The sequence below is a fragment of the Ascaphus truei genome, chromosome 17, assembly GCF_040206685.1.
Source record: "Ascaphus truei isolate aAscTru1 chromosome 17, aAscTru1.hap1, whole genome shotgun sequence".
NCBI lineage: Eukaryota > Metazoa > Chordata > Amphibia > Anura > Ascaphidae > Ascaphus > Ascaphus truei.
This window is the reverse complement of record NC_134499.1, coordinates 30938024-30955737: the sequence shown is the minus strand read 5'-3', so window position 1 is coordinate 30955737 and position 17714 is coordinate 30938024. Positions and strand designations below refer to the sequence as shown.

Genomic DNA, 17714 nt, shown 5'->3' with positions numbered 1-17714 from the left:
GTCGTCAGTGCGTCGCGGGCGATTGGCCCAGCTACATCACTGCCCCGCCTCCCCCCACCTCCCGATCGCGCCCGCTGGCTCGCCTGCATGTGCATGAAATCGCACAGCTTCAGCAGGCGAGCCTCAGCGTCAGCACTGCTCCCCCCCTCTATGGCCCCAGCCTTAGTGGGAAATGGGGATAACTTACATAGACAGGAGGGTGTTCTGGTCAGTGCATGAGATGTATAGTATCAGCCACGGAGCTAGCCATATGCTTTGTGAAAGGTGTGTGAGGCCGGTTTCGTTACCGTGTAGCAATATCTACACTACCTGTGCATACTACTTTCTCAGGTCTCCAAAAGGTTTATTTTTTTAATATATTAGAAAACTTAGAACATTCCTTTTTTTTAGTGCCCAAAGTATTATCTTGCGAGGGTTAATGAAGTGGAGCCTTGAAAAGGGCTGGGTACAGTAAATGACGGTTGTGAAACACAATTAGGAATACTTGCAACATTTGGCTAGGATGCAGGAAGTAGACGGGATATTACAATACACAGCAACGGCACAAACCATCTGCAGCCAGTTTGTAAACAGCGCTCAACTCGGGAGGAAAAACCTGTTTTGCCGAACGGGTGAATGGTAGATGGTGCCTGGGCGGAGTTAAACCTTTCACTGCTGCAATGCGTTGCAGCCATTTTTTAATCCCCCGCCGTTAAATTTGCATTGCTACAGCATGCCACAGAAATGTGGCATTAGGATGGAAAGATGCTAAAGGCAATGTGTTCTCAGCACGTTGTGACAGGCTTTGTGCGCTTGTTGCAACCAGGGCTTGTGAAAGGGGTTAGCGATTGCAGCTTAATATCCTGCTCACTGCTGGAAATCGGAAACTGATCAAACCTCTATCTCTAATGTAGCATTGCAGCAATGTACTGACATAGTTGCATATACACTTACAGTACCGCCATCCCACTGCCTGAGTTTAGACTGTAAGCCAGATACTAAATTTTCTGTTTGAAGAGATTATTCTCATTATGTATTACATCTCATGTGTTTTTGCCTCTATTTCTACTGCAAAGCGCTATATACACGGATGGTGCTATACAAATAAATATATAAATCTACTACATATTTTGGGAAGCGGTGTGTGGTCGCTATGCATTTGGATCGCTTAAGACAAGGGTGCGCAAACTCTTCTCTTCCCCCCTCCTCCCACCCCCCCTCGGCATCAGCCACCGGCTGTGTATTTGGCGCGTGACCACTACTAATATTTTCCTCCAATATTAACAACCACCGAATATTTTGATATTTAAGAGCAGCAGTTGTGCTTTTTGTGCCTTAAATATGCAACACTGCAGCAAGAAAAAAGTAAAACAGTCAAAAGATAGTAGTGGTGTTATGGTGCAAATGTTTCCACCTTAATATATTATGTTGCTCATGTGACTGTACATACATTTTAAAGGAGTTATCACACAGTACTCTTTACAAGAAAAATGTATTTTTTTTTTTTGCGTGCCATTGAACGACTAATTGATTTATTTTATCAGTTAGTACGGAGTTAATGCTCCACTAAGATTAGAGGGGTCATCCATGGTACAGAACAACCCTTTCACCTCAAACAACTGCAAGCTCACGCTGATTTGTGGTTCTGGCAGAATGATATCAGCACATATTCCACTAGGTGATCTTGGCATACACGCCCTTTCCCAGGAATCGCTGCACAGAAGATTCTCACAAGGTGCGTCTGTAGCTGATGCAGAGGGGGGGGGGGGGGGGGGAAGCAAACTAGGGCACAGAGAGCATATCTCAAAACACGTTATCACCTCGATTACAAGTCTACCCTTTCACCTGTGCCGACAAGTTATTTACTTGTCCCTTCTGCCCAACGGCAAGGTTGGACTGCAGCATATTTGCATGTAGGGTACTGTAGGTCGGTCCGGCAGAGGTAACGTTAATTCCTCGGCCGCAGGAACAGACTGCACCGGGTTCAGATCATTACATGGATCGGCCGATAAGAATGACCTCAAATCAGCCACAATAAAGCAAACACCGTTGACAAACTAATTCATTATTTTTCAACTGGTTGCAGCCACGGTGGGATTTGGATCCGAGTTATAAAGGTAATTCAATGAAAGGCATAAAGCAAATGCTCTGATCACTTTGGCAGTGGGAATGGCCATGGAATTGCTGGGACCCCTGGCAGAGTCTGAAACACAAGTGTGTCTTAAAGACCGATTCCAATTAGCGCGTGTGTGTGTGTGTACAATAACACGTATGCAGGGACAGGCACTTCAAATCACAGGATTTAGACGAGTAGGGAGAAAAACTTGAAATGACATCATGCAGGCCAACGCTTCAGCATAAACCGACTTTTGCTCAGACCACCACGCTTATCCTATTATTATTTGTGTGGCAGCGTCTCCTCCAGACGCCAACGCTGGATCAGCGGATCCCGTCTTCCTTTCTGTCGGTGCGCCCGGGTGCTGGAGCACCCGGCAGGCACCTCATCTCACCAAAGTGCACCAACTATATATACACGGGCTAGTGGGGCAGCGCTGTCTCACACGGGTGGGTGGTTGGTTCCGTGGACATTGGGATAGTACGGTGCCAGGAGCACCTCAGTACATTGGAGTAACCCCGCAGGGGTGTGGACAGTGTGTTGGGAAGGCACGGTGAGGGGTTGCAGCCCTGCATGGCCCTAGTGTTACAGTAGTAGTGTCATTGTTTATTATTGTTCATATATCTACAGTAAAGTGCTTTTGTTTTATTACATCAGTGTATTGTTTATATATATGTTCATCCACAGGGTTATCCCACAGTTAGGATATTTCCCTGCTTCAGCACAGGTGGCTCAGTCAAATTGCCACCTGTGCTGAAGCAGAGGTATATATATAACACACAGATACACGTCGCTCACCAGACAAAACAGAAAACTACTTGGTGCATAAGGGAAGGGGTAGCAAAGACACAGATAAATGATCATAAAAAAGATCACAAAAGCCCCTAGTAACTGCACTCAAGCATTGAGTGCAGTTACTAGGGGCTTTTGTGATCATATATCTGTGTCTTTCTGAAGCAGAGATATACTGAAAACCTGACCACCCCTGGCCTAGACTAATCTACTAATTTGGAGAACTAGATGATACCAAGCACAAATGAGTAATTTTGGAGTAGATTAGACACACACACACACACACACACACACACACACACACACACACACACACACACGTCTAAAAACATTGCCGACACGTTCTCCTTTTTTGATCCACAAGCTCATGTTGCCGCTTCCTGTGGTTCCATTAATTACAAGAGACAGTAAAAAGTTAAGTTAATGTCATTTATTGAACACTGTTTGGAGCAGACAGATTTGCATTACGACACAGCAGGTTGTACATACACTGGTGACAATAGATACGGTGACTGTCAGCATTCTGACTTCGCAATGCAGCGGAGCAAAGAAAGACGGAATATTCACAGACCTAATATCTCTTAACTATGGCTTGCCACATGTTGGCAGAGGTGCTACCAAGCAATGCATGTGTTTTTATACATGGTTAGAAAATACACCCTTTCCAAGTGCATGTTTAAAGAAACAGAAGAATGTAGAATTAGCGCAGGCTAAATGTACAGCAGATTTTAAACAGCATTGTTCCAATTGTCAAGGTTGACATTCTGCAATAGATCGCTTAGCAAGCCTTCCTGGGGTACAAATGCAGGAGGGGAAAAAAACAAGTAGCACACTAACGCAGTTACAAAGCAATCGCTAGATAAAGATCCTTGCAATACATTTTACTCTAAATATTTAGGGGTGATATGACACAATGACATTGGTGCTCCCTCACAATGGTGCTTATACACATTCTATGAGCTCAGTTACAAGTTCCCAGATAAATAATAGAACAAGGCAGATACCGCTCTAGTTTCAAAAAACACTTTCATTGCCAAAAAGGTGACAGCCATGCATGTTGCAAACCCATCTGGCACTGAAGAGGTTAAATTCATGGGCAGCTTATACCAGGTGTAGCAAACTCTACTCAAACTCAAGGGCCAAAAACTGATATGGTGTCCAGGACATCCCTGCTTCAGCACAAGCGGTGCAGTCGTTGACTGAGCCACTTGTGCTGAAGCAGGGCTGTTCCGAACACCTAACCCTGTTGGTGGCCCTTGAGGACGACTGGAGTTGGCTACCCCTGGACTAGACACAACATTCCCAGAAATGGCATGTTCGTGCATTGACTTGCAGTCCAGCCAAACTAAAAACCATACCTGAAGATTACAGAAAATATACAGCAGACTGGCAGGAAGAGAGCACACAGGTGTTTTGTGCATGTAAATAAAAAAAAACTGAAAGATGTTGAAGGGATCTCGACTATGCCAGGTTCATCAGTCAGAACTCTCCTCAAATTTGAGGTAACGAGCAGAGACTTCAATTAAGCACTTTAGAAAATGCTCAACCAAGATAGTCAAGATTTTGGCCGTAACCCTGCTGTAAACCGTGGTCCCGGAAACACTCTCCGTTGTGATTAACCAAAACGTAGGCACCACGTGAAGAAAATTTGGTGCTTTTTCCTGAGTTTATTTTTTAAACACGTTGGCTTCCTACAGGAAGAGATCCAGGAAACAGTTTAACAGCAGGGTCTAACCTCAGCAACCCTTTTGAGTAATATCCCCTCCAGAAGATTTGGTGACATCCATGGTAGTGAATACCTGAAAATGTATAATAATAAAAAAAAAAAATAATTAGGAATGTGATGTCACAGAGGTCATGGTTACAAAATTGTTTTTTTTTTTTATTCCTCTGCAAAATTGCATCATTGAAATAGAAATGTACAAATCTGTCACCACCACAGTAGTGTTGAGAGGCAAACGTATAAGCGATACAGTTTCTATATTAAGCCAAGCATAAAAAGGAGTTGCATGGCTAAAATCGCACTTTTTTGCACAAATATATCCTGCTAGCTAGGACTGCCCCTTTAAACCAATGCATGACCTCACTGGCTGAATTACCTTAACACAGTTTAACCACACACGCCACTAGAACACTTTGAACTATACATTTTTCCTGTAAGTGCTGTTCTAGTCTGTTTGCCATAATACTTCAAAGAAATGTGCTTGTTAAAGCTTTGCTGTAATGTACAAGAGGGTAAAACAGCAGATTGTCAGCACAATTGGTACGTAGCGAGTTACAGGCAGCCTTTGTTTTGCCAAGAAGAAAAAAACACAACCCTTATTTTACTAAGTAAATAAATTGGTCAATGATGCCAATTATTTTCATTTTAAAAAGATTTACAGCCTATGTTTGCATGAATAACACCAGCAGTATTTTTGAAGCAGTGGAGCGAGCACACACACGAACACACATACTTTAGTTTATTGCCACCAGGCACGAGTAGCGCATTCTCTGCACTACAGATGTAGCCGCCGTCTGAAGCAACAAGGTCCCAGGACTTACCTCTGCACACGTAGGATGTATGCCGATCGTTTCATTAAGAACCGCCTTGGTCAGACCGCATTTCATCGCAGCACCAAAGCCCTGGGTGATTTCACCAGCATTAGGACCAAGAATGTGGAAACCGAGGACCCGTTCCTGAACAAAATTAAAAGCAGATTCTCTGATCTCAACTAGTTTTGTGAAATAGATTCAGCAATGTTTGTTATTTATTTATGCATTGCAGCAGCCATGTTAACTCTTTGCGGTTATTTACAAAACTGTAATAGTGCCGATCAGGGGGAAATTAAGTCGATTAGTTTGTGCAACAGTGCCCTGATCGGCACTACTGAATAGACCCCCTTAACCTCTAGCAGCAGCACCCCAATACCTCCAAAACCATTTGTTCAGGTGTCTATTTTGACAGAGGAAACGGCAACAACTTGAAATGCAACAGAAAACTGCAGCAAGTATGACAAATGTGTACTTTAAAACTGTGTAGGCTTTAAGTCTATGTCAGTAGCGAGGAGTTACAAAAAGTAAGGACATTCCTAAAACATTCTAACATACTTCTCCTGCGTGCAGCAAACACTGCACATTAGCAACAATGCTGCAGAACATTACGCAGTATGATGCGAACCTAAAACAAGAACGTTCAGTGAAGAGAGCCCCTGCAGGAGAGACAGATATGGGTGCATTGCATGATATTCTTTCCCCTCCCAAATAAGTCAATATTTATAAGCTTCAGTTATAGAGAGAGCGCAGCATCACATACCAACGCTGAGAGAGGGGGGGTGGGTAGAGACAAAGCTTCATGGGTAACTCACGTTATCGAGTTTATTGCAGATTATCTTCGCAAAACATGTATTGTTATCTCGACTTGGGACTGTCCATTCAAGAGGCCAATACAAAGTGTGGTAAACCTGCAAAAAACACACGTTACACTTATGTAACTGGTGACCATGTCCTGCTCAATACTTAAATCTGGGCATCTGGCAGTTACTTTTAATAAACAATTCACGACTTATCTGGATCCATCTGTAGTTGGACACGTTTGTATTGCTGTGGTCAAACAGGGTAAAAATATATAAAAATTGAATGTTGAACAAACATATATACAGATACTGGTCAGTCACGGAGTAGCGACCAGAAAAGAAACCACTATATTGCACTCAGAGCATAAGTGGGTTGGACAATGTATAGTCCAGGGCGTCAGTAACCCTTCATATGCCAAAGATGAAAAAAAAATTAAAAAATAGTTTATTCGTATAATCAAAAATAATGAATATGGTGCAGGCTATATACAAAGTGGGATTAAAACTCAGGTGTTGGGGCGTCGCCATCACAAGCAATACCCGACTCCTAAGCCCAGTAGTACCGCACATCCTCAAAGGGTTAATATACCTTTAATGGATATCTAAATAGATAACGGTATATTAACCCTTTGAGGACATGTGGTACTACTGGACTTAGGAGGGGTCAGGTATTGCTCATGATAGCGACGCCCCAACACCCGAGTTTTAATCCCACTTTGTATATACCCTGCAACACAATATTCATTATTTTTGATTATACGAATAAACAATTTAAATTTTTTTGGCATATGGTTACTGATAATTGTCCAACCTACTTATGCTCTCAGAGTGCAATATAGTGGTTTCTTTTTTTGTCAGTACTCTGACTGACCAGTATATGTATATATGTATATCTATTCCACTCTGCACCATGAAAGTTCATTTAACCATTTGACTGGTGAGCGACAGGCAAAAAAAAAAACTCTGTATATAGGTTGAACAACCAACCATAATTAGACAGTGAAAGGCCCAGTTTTGGCTTCTTCACAATTTCTGCAACTACTGTAAATGCTTAGATTTCAGAATGGCTTTAACACACAGTAATGGAGCTGTTCCTGGCTTCTTCCATTGCTCATCTTTTCTCGGTCATGCTTTATTTTCCCAAAATAAAAGCAGCTAAAATTCAGATGTTTATGATCAAGCAAAAGATATGGAAGCAGCCATTTTTACTTTGTCCCACTCAGATATGTTTACCCTCAAAGCAGCCCCTAAAGAAAAAGATCCCTACTGCAATAAGGACAGAGGCTTAAAAAGGCATTTTGTATTGTAAATGGCTACGAATACAAGGGGCAAACGACTTTAGTCTTCTTGTCCCCCATCTTTATTGATCTAACCTTTATCCCAATGGCGGAGCCTCTCTAGATTTGTCTACTTCTGCACAATAACAAGGGAGTGTGTGGACACACCTCTAGGTTTTCCAGCCCGTGAAGTTCAATGGCTCGTTCCTCAGAAAGCCCACAGCAGCCGTATTCCATCGGTGTGAACACAGTCGTGGGAACGTTGACGTAATCGCACTGAAAAAGTAGAAGACGAGTATGAAGAGGCACTACGGAGCTAGCTTCAGTCAGCGCGCATACGCAAGGTGCACAACCAGACAACGTACCTTCCCAGTGGCGCCAGCGTACAGCCTCCTGGCCAACAGCCGCCCGGCTTGAATTGCAACCGGGGTCAGCTCCAACTTCCCATCCAAGATGTCTCCGATAGCATAGATGTGAGGCACGTTGGTTTGTTCCTCGTCATTCACCGGCACTTTCCCATTTCTGGCGTTGGTAAAACAAACAAAAAGGTTACTCGTGTCACCATTTTAGAAAGTTTTAATTTGGGCATGAAAACGAGGGTGAAAACCCTTCTAGCGATAAGGAACAGAGCTTGGTAATGGCATTTAAAGGGGTATAGTAGGTTCTTTAATTTGGAGTTGCTGAGTTTGTGGGATTATAGGTAGACTCAGAATATATACATTTTGAATGTCTAAACTGGGAGTGGACCAACCCTAGTCCTCAAGGGCCACCAACAGGTCAGGTGCGCAGGATATCCCTGCTTCAGCACAGGTGGTTCAATCAGCCACCTGTGCTGAAGCAGGGATATCCTGAGCACCTGACCTGTTGTTGGCCCTTGAGAACTGCAGTTGGCTTTAAGCCAGGGGTGCGCAAACTGGGGAGCACAAGATTTTCCTGGGGGGTGCATGGGCAGTTGCAGAGGCTCCGCGTTCTTCCCCAATGCATTTGATACCGGGGGAAATCGCGGGAGTCCTCTGCAACTCAACTTACCGGGATTCAGAAGTGTGGCGACGCGTCACCATAGCGTCAAATGACGCCACGGGACCTTCCAACGAGATGTCACATGACCCGTCGCCATGGCAACACGGCGGCAAAGGACGCCGCGGGGTCACAGCGAGACATCACACGACCCCGCAGCTTCATTTGACACCGGAAAACAAGGTGGGGGGAAGGCGCAAGCACCAGGGGAGCAGGCATTGCAGCACCAATAGTTTGCACACCACTGCTCTAAGCCAAAGTGAAGAGATGTAACTTCTGAGTACAGAGCAGACCGAGTTACCATCAAGGTATTTTGGAAGCTAAAATATGAGCAGTTCGTGTTGATTTGCTCATACCCACACTTGTTTTCCTTAACACCGAAGCATCTAACCAAGACTGAAAAACAAAACAGAAAGGGGGACAAGAAGAAAGCTTTATTCTGCAATCTCAGTAGGTAGGACAAGACGAGACAGGAGGTAAATCTCAATGTATTACTTCCTGGTAAAACACTTTATAAATAAATCAAACCTCACCTCTCATTAATCTTAACACCGATCTTCTCAAAGCCAATGTTTCTGGTGCATGCATCTCTCCCCACAGCTATTAAAACCTGTGTGAAAGCAAGTTTATAGATAGAGAAATAATTAAGTAAAGACCAAACTAATTATTGTATCTGTCACTCAACACATTGCGCTCTCTAAATGAATTATGCAGCTCGGCAATGTGCAGTATGATCAGCAGCGCCTCGTTCTAAGCAAGCGGCAGTACAATGGTAATATGGGATCTTTAGTCTCCAGTCAATGCTGGGGTTTTCACAATTGTCACTACCATGTCCTTTTACAGTGCCACCCACTCTCACCACTGCCCAGGTAAAACAGGCTAAATTGGAAGTACAGCTCAACACCATTATAACGCGATCCGTTACAACGCGAATCCGCTTATAGCGCGATGTAAGCGTGGCTCCCAATTTTCCTATTTATGAAAACTTTACAACACGATTATTGGTATCTTAAATACTTTATTGTACAATGCATGCAATTGTACATTATTTCTAACGCGATCCACTTATAGCGCGATGTGATTCTTTGGACCCCAAGCACAGCGTTATAAGGGGGTTGAGCTGCATTTGCCAATTCTGACGTGACACATGGATATAAAAAAAAAATTAAAAAATTGTATGTTTTTTCCATTTGCAGTAAATTATATGTCAACACTTACGGTATTGTATTCCCCTTCAATTATCTGGTCTCCTTCTGTAGACTTTGCTACAACTTTCAGCTTCCCAGGTGTACCTTCCTCCAACCTTTCGACCTGTGTAAATGAAGCAATTACCACGCTAGCAGCGTTACAAGCTGCAAGTCATGCCCCCTTTCACTGTGCCGTGTCTCGTGCTGCCGCTTACAATACTAGACTGAGAAACGGTCACCTATAAAAACAGCAGCATTTAAAAATGATCTTACCATGAAAGAATGAACTTCGGACAGCAAGAGACTTCAACCGTCAGTTGGATATTAAAATGTAACACTATAATCCTACTATGGATTAAAAGATTAGCTGACAAAAGTTATTCAGAGAGAACAACCAAAGAACACCACTGCACACAGCATTGCCAGAAATTAGACAGCAATATTAAGCGGTGTGGGTTACAGAGTAAAACTCATGTTTCAAGGTGGTGCCTGAAATGCAGAGCAGAAGAGACTGCCAGCAAGGAAGTCAAAACCTACACAGAAGATTAACTTTGTGTTGTAAATATTCGGGTCTTCATACACATTATAAAAAAGGCATGAAACCCAGAGTGTAGCATGGTTGCTCAAACGTTCCAAAGTCTGCCTTGACATATGACCCTATAACCAGCTTTCAAAAACCCCGTTTCATGTTAAAATGGTCACGCTGAAAGGTTTCTTACCGAGACGGGTACAAACTTCTTGATGAATTTGACACCGTGGGATTCCATGTACGTTCCTGCTCTCTCTGCCATCTCTTGGTCAAAGCCACGGAGAAAAATTGACCGGACCATAACTGTGACATCTAACCCAATACCGGCAAGAAACCCGGCACACTCCAAAGCCACATACGATGCACCGACAACAAGCGTCTTCCCAGGGCACCATGACATGGAAAAGAGATCATCACTACAGAGAGAGAGAAAAAATTAAAATCTAAGCATAAAAACCCAACACACACTTTACAATACAAATCCAGGATTAAAAAAAAAAAACAATAGCCACTTCTGGAAACTGAAAGGTTCTGCTTCTAAAGAATGACTAAAGTATAATGATTTAGTGGGTTTAGAATGGGTAGCATTAAAAACCTCTATATGCAGAGATACAAAGATTGCAGTACAGGAAGAAAAAAAAAAAAAAAAAAAAAAGGAGGTTGGCACTGCACTTTACAGACCCACCAAGAGCCTTCTCTAATTACTTAGGGTCCCCTTCTCTAATTACTTATGGTCCCCTTTTCTCCACTGTAAATCCGTAGTAAAAATGATAAGCAATATTATTGGTGTGCGGTATGGCTGGTATCAGAATGGGGTTTCCTGTATTTTTGCCTGCACTCACTAAGGTTTTACACCAATTACTGCTGCTAATGAACTGTTAAGGCATTAGATCATACAGGAGAGCAACTTCAAAGACAGATTAAAATAAGCACATGAAAGTCATTACATGCGTGAGAATCGGAGGCCAGGTTAACACGTTCTATGCAGGACTACAATATCTGACAGTTTTTGCATTGTGAAATACCAATTTGTTCCTTACACACCTCCTAATTTTGGGCAAAGAGTAAAATTGTTATAGGACTAATTTGGAAAAGGTACTGTACATGTTAAATCAGGTCTATAAAACCAGTATGTTAACTTTGTAGAGGAGCTCACCACCCTCTTTAAAATGTACAGTCATCGGGAGATTCCCGTTCTTTGTAAACCCTGCCCATAATGATAGTTTTTTTTGCGCTGAGGTTAGGAGATAACCATGTAATCTGGAAATCAAACATGGATTTTATAACACAGAAATTCCTAAATGTATGGCTTACAAATTACATAAATCAAGTGCCTTACAGGAAGTACTTTTTTTTTGTAGAGCAAAAACTTTTTCCAAATTACCATTTGTAATGTAAATGACAGAAAATATTCAGTATTTTAATTAATTTGTGTTGTAGGTCGCCTTAAAAACACATATATGGTCTTATTACAGGTCAGGCCACTGAACCGGTCTGTTTCTGTGTTGCTCATGAAATGAGGTTATTTAAAGTCAACGCCTTGTTTTGCAAGTGGGAGGATTATAATATGACATCAATTCTTCTGACAGTAGATATAAACGTAAACCTAATGTATCTTGAAAAACACTCTTTGGTGTTCTGCGGAATAACAGAGGGTGTGGCTAGGACGACAGTCCAAAAGTTTGTGTAAGTTTACTAAATGTGAAATATCACAAGTCTGACAGCAATTTGCCAGAATGACAAATAGATCTGTGTAACATTTGCAATCAGAAGAATCAAACAATGCTAAACACTTCATGTTTATGTGGATGCAGACAGACATATCCATTTGTCACTCAAATTTAGGAGTAAGACGGTCAAAAATAGTCTCTTTACACACAGATATGAATCACATTATTCTAAAAGCTACAGGGATAAAGATATAGGATATTTTAAATGTCATGGCAATCTTAAAAAAGTTATATTTTCCCCTCAAGTCCTAAAAAAGGTCACTGGCTGCAGATTGATTGCAACACCGCCAGACACAAGGGATGATGCAGATTATGTGGCGTTCTGTTGAAATGTTTACTGTGAAAATACAGTCGTGTAGCAATTTCAATGACAGCAATCAGTGGGAAGTCAAAAAGAAGAGTAATACATTTCAAGGCAACATCGCCAAGACTCCAATGCAAAGCTACGGTAAGTATAGTATTAGGTTTCCGATACAAACGCACCTTGTAATGCAGTATTCTTTATCCCCGGGTATACCAAGGTAGCGAGGTCTTTCACCTGTTGCTACAACAAATCTCTCCGCAGTGTAGAAAGCTTCTTTCCCCTTTTTGTTTGTTGCCTAAACGTCAATTAGAAAAAGAGAAGTGCCGTATTGCATCAAAATCTTCACAGACGTGAAGTGGTCAAAGCAGCGTGAAACACACTTACTTTTATTTTGTGCGGTTCGACAAATTCTCCGTAGGCGTTTTCATATCGGATGTTTTTGTCCCTCAGCGAAACCCTGTAGCCCCAATTCAAAGAGCCAATGTAGTTCTGGATCTCATCTCTCATGGTATCCCAATTGTGTTTAACTGGGGGGAAAAAGCGTTTAAAGATGAAAGGAATCAGACTTTTGCTTTCAGGGAGTTTAGAGTTTCTTAAATTTAAAACTCTAGTAGTTGTATTGTCTTGGAGAGGCTGCCACAGTAGATGGAGGGGGAAAAAAATAAAAATAAAGGGAAGGATTCACAAGCCATGTACAGTATAATTTTATCTAGGAATTCTAACTTTGGTTCACAGCATTTTTTGTGAAGACATTTTTTTTTAAATTACGTATACTTGGTAGAACTGGTTCACTAACCTATAAACATTTAGTATTTACCTTGTTCATCATATTCCCAGCCAAACTTCCTTGAATCTTTAAGTGATTGCCCCAGCAGCGCTGCTTGATGCATCAGTTTCTTAGGAATGCACCCAACATTTACACAGGTACCACCAAGCCCTAACAACGTAATAACAAAAATAGAGCCTAATTAAAACAAGTAAAAAAAAAAATAATTAAACAACTTTAGGCATGTACTGTCAAGTCATAACACGGAGGCACAGCCATTCCTAACTTTGAAGTAGTTAAGTGTTTATTGTTAGCATTATCATGCTTATGTAGTTCGACATTTAGCCTCCGCAGAAATAGAAGTGCAACAAGATATTGTACCTTACCCCATGCAGCACCTAGAGGTGTGGGCACAACATAATCTAGCACCAAAACTTTCTTTCCCAGTGAAGCGGTTTCCTGTGGGGGGGGGGGGGGGGAGGGAGGAAGGGGAGGGGAAGAAAGAATTAGGGACATTACAATTGTTGCAATCCTTGTGTGTATTACAATGAAGGAGACAAGAAAAATATTTTCATAGCTCAGAGTTGCAACTACATAATGGCATATTTTATGAACCAGGCAAAGGACATGTTAATGGAGACCTGAACATATTACAGCTGACCACATATCCCCTGGTAAGCCCCCATAATTAGTACCAGAACAGAAACTCAGACAGCGGAGAAAGACCCCAGTGTTAATTATGAGAGGATAATAGGGCAGCACACCAAAACACTTTACTTATTCCAGGTAAGGAGAAAGGAAATAGTGAGCAAGGCGCAAATGAGTGAGTGTGATGCTCAATAGTGAAAAAAAAAAAAGCAGTCACATCCAGTGCTGACGGTTTGGATGAATCAGCCTACTTCAATCCAGATTTCCCTCAAAAAGACAAATGGAAAAAAAAAAAAAATAGCATAACAGTTTAACTAAAACACAGACTTGGGAGAGCTACAGTATAAAACTCGCATGCTCCCAGTCTTTAAGCACAATAAGTGTGTTGGGGTACACTTAAACCTCTCTGGACCCTCTGTGCCACACCAATTCCCGAACGCACCTCTCCAACGTGAAGGCCTCTGCAGACCGCTTTCAGCTGCTGAACCCCAACATTTATTACACTTAAAGACAGGGAGCATGCGAGATTTATACTGTAGCTCTCCCAAGTCTGTTTTTTAGTTAAACTGTTATGCTATGGTTTTTTCCCCATTTGTCTTTTTGAGGGAAATCTGGATTGATGTAGGGTGATTATTCCAAACCATCAGCACTGAATGCGAGTGCTTTTTTTCACTATTGAGCACCACACACTTATTTACTCATTTGCACCTTGTTCACTATTTCATTGTATCACACAGGCAGCACTGAGTTGTGTTATATTATATCACTATATTTGTTATTTATGTCTGCGTGTTTTCTATTCTTTAGTTAAGGAGAAAGGGTTTTATTTGTTCCACTCCAAAGGTATGCAAGGATCATTTGTATCAGTATATAATCAATCATTTTCAGAAAGGAGGGGGCATTCTGATCTGACCAGGTTTCACCGGGATTCAAGGTAGACGAAAGGTAGCAAATCCAGAAAAAACGCATAACAGAATACCCCGCGATCAGACATAACTACATGCAGTGGGTAAAAAACACTAGGAGAAAACATTACAAACATATAGACGGACATTTAGACATTATACCTTAGAACACGCCAGTCCTCCAGACCCCCCACCGACAACAATAAGATCATAATCGTATGTTATCTTGTTACCATCCAACAACTTCTGCAATGATCCATTTTGATGAGCCTGTAAAAGGAGCTAAAATTAATGAAGCATGATAAAGATGTTTATTTCTTTTTAATAACACCTCATCCATTATGTACTACTAACGTGTATCATATCAGTTTGCAAGCAGGCTATACAAAAAATAATGATATTGCATAAAATTACCTGCAAAGTTTTATCAGATCCACCGACATGTGTTTTATTTACAAAGACATTAGGAACGGTCCTCTGCCCTGTCATTTCAAACAGCATCTCCTGTATACTGGCACCTTCGTCTAAGAAATACAATAACGTGGTTTAGTTAAAATAAATAAGATTTGGGGCTTGTACTTTAAATCATGTTCAAATATTACACTGAAACAAAAAATGGAACTGGTCTCCTATAAACAAAGTTTTGTCATTCTAATTGACGTGTGTTTCTGGCAGAGCAACAGGTGTATTCTTAGAGCAATAACTCTCCAGCAAAGAAGGGGTTTGAGAAACAGCATGCCTCAGAACCGGTCATTAAATGATTCAGCATATTCCCTCGGGTAAAGGACACATGCAAACATGTCAAACATTAACACGCTCATATTATAGAAGAGTGGTGGATGAGGTCAGAAAGCGCCCAGCAATTTGGGATGAATGTGCTTGGATTCTAATAAGTGAACCTTTCTCACCACTCTGATCAAGTTCCAGTGCCGTATAGTCTATGCCCAATGACACAAAGAGTTCCTTAACCTGAAATGACAAAACCAAATATAAAAACTTCCTCACATCCCACAGGGGACGCAATTCAACACCCAAAGGGGCCTCTTCAGGTCAATACCACCCCAAAAGGGGACATTACCCTATATAACAATCTGTCACCTGAGCCCAGCACCCTCACCTTGTAGGGAGACGTCACATCCCAAAGGCAAACTTATTCTTGGTTCTTACACCCCAGAAAGACCCCACACTATAGAGCCCCCCCAACCCCATGCGATTCCTTCCCACTCACACACCCTATCACCTCCCACCACAAACACAGAGAGTCGTCCCTGGGTCCCCCCTCCTCACCCGGATGCAGTAGGGGCAAGTGCTCTTGCTGAACACCATGACCAGGTTGCTGTGAATGAATTCCCGGATCCGGCCCTGCAGCTGCTCGCGGCCCGCGCCGGTCGGAGGCATGATGGTAGTGGTGCAGACGCGTGTTTGCTTCTGTCCCTCACCGGACACCGTCCCGCTCGCACCAGCTCGAGCGCGCGGAGTAAACCACCTGACCTCCCGCCCCTCGCTGTGTGACGTCAGACGCACGCTTCCAGGAAGCGGTAGTTTGTGTCTTGTAATGATGAACAAGCAAGAGCGGGAGTCACGTGACATTAAAGGTGCAGTGACACCTATTTACTATGTGACTTCTCTATATGTGTGTATACAGTGTGTGTATATATATATCGAGAAGCTAAGAATAAGTTTGCCTTTGGGATGTGACGTCTCCCTACAAGGTGAGGGTGCTGGGCTCAGGTGACAGATTGTTATATAGGGTAATGTCCCCTTTTGGGGTGGTGTTGACCTGAAGAGGCCCCTTTGGGTGTTGAATTGCGTCCCCTGTGGGATGTAAGGAAGTTTTTATATTTGTTTTTGTCTTTTCAGGTTAAGGAACTCTTTGTGTCATTGGGCATACGGCACTGGAACTTGATCAGAGTGGTGAGAAGGGTTCACTTATTAGAATCCAAGCACATTCATCCCAAATTGCTGGGCGCTTTCTGACCTCATCCACCACTCTTCTATTATATGAGCGTGTTAATGTTTGACATGTTTGCATGTGTCCGCAGGAGGGGGGGGGGGGAAAAGGGTAGCGCATGCGCAGTAGAATAGGTCCTCAATGCGCATGCGCGGGAATATAAAGTTGCGTGTGCGCAGTAGAATAGGGCCGCAATGCGCATGCGCGGGAATATAAAGACGCGCATGCGCAGTAGAATAGAGCCGCAATGCGCATGCGCGGGAATATAAAGACGCGCATGCGCAGTAGAATAGAGCCGCAATGCGCATGCGCGGAAATATAAAGTCGCACATGCGCAGTAGAATAGGGCCGTAGTGCGCATGCGCAGCAATATAAACTCGGGCATGCGCAGTAGAATAGGGCCGTAGTGCGCATGCGCGGGAATATAAAGTCGCGCATGCGCAGTAGAATATGACCGCAGTGCGCATGCGCGGCAATATAAAGTCGTGCATGCGCAATAGAATTGAGCCACAATGCGCATGCGCGGCAATATAAAGTCGCGCATGCGCAATAGAATTGAGCCCAGTTTTTGCCGGGACAAATATGGTTACCCTAGCCAGGAGGCATGGAGGTGGGGAGGGAGAGGAGTGGGGGGCGGTGTGGGGGGCGGTGTGAGAGGGAGTGGGGGGCGATGTGAGAGGGAGTGGGGGCGGTGTGAGAGGGATTCTCTCTGCCCTCCCTGGTCTGTCTCTGCCCTCCCTGGTCTGTCTCTGCCTTGGACAAAAGAAACAGTATAACAACAATCAAGTAGCAATATGTAAATATTTTACGAAAGGCAAATAAATAATTTATTTCAAGTTCAATCAAATATTGTTTTTCATTTTTCACTCAAAGGGCGGTGCGGGGTCACCCCGTCCGTCCGTCTCTCTCCCCCCCCCCCCCCCGTGAGAGAGATCCTGTTGCTAAAAATGTTGAATCCCACCACAGTATATAGATGTATGCATACAGTGTGTGTGTGTGTATACAGTATATAGATATATATGTGTGTATCACTGTTTCCACCCCCCCACCCCCAGTGGGAGATAGCTTCTGCTACCTGTGTATGGTGCGGATACCTGCTTGGACCAGGAGAGCTGAGTTGGATCTGTGGTGGTATGGAGATCAGGACAGGCTTAGGTTCTTTCTCTGTAGTTCTTTTC

The 17714-nt window shown here is 42.9% G+C and overlaps 1 protein-coding gene across 1 annotated transcript; it reads right to left on the bottom strand.

Moving 5' to 3' along the window:
- Window positions 1–3302: 3302 nt before the first annotated feature.
- TXNRD3 (thioredoxin reductase 3) lies at window positions 3303–16094 on the bottom strand. Its single transcript, XM_075574589.1, has 16 exons — window positions 15873–16094; window positions 15494–15554; window positions 15000–15109; window positions 14748–14855; window positions 13419–13491; window positions 13084–13203; window positions 12651–12793; window positions 12446–12561; window positions 10423–10648; window positions 9735–9827; window positions 9050–9126; window positions 7865–8021; window positions 7668–7775; window positions 6235–6330; window positions 5432–5566; window positions 3303–4686 (listed from the first exon to the last, which is right to left on the bottom strand). Exons 1-16 carry the CDS (start codon window positions 15981–15983, stop codon window positions 4624–4626), a joined length of 1797 nt encoding a protein of 598 aa, XP_075430704.1. The 5' UTR covers window positions 15984–16094; the 3' UTR covers window positions 3303–4623.
- Window positions 16095–17714: the final 1620 nt, after the last annotated feature.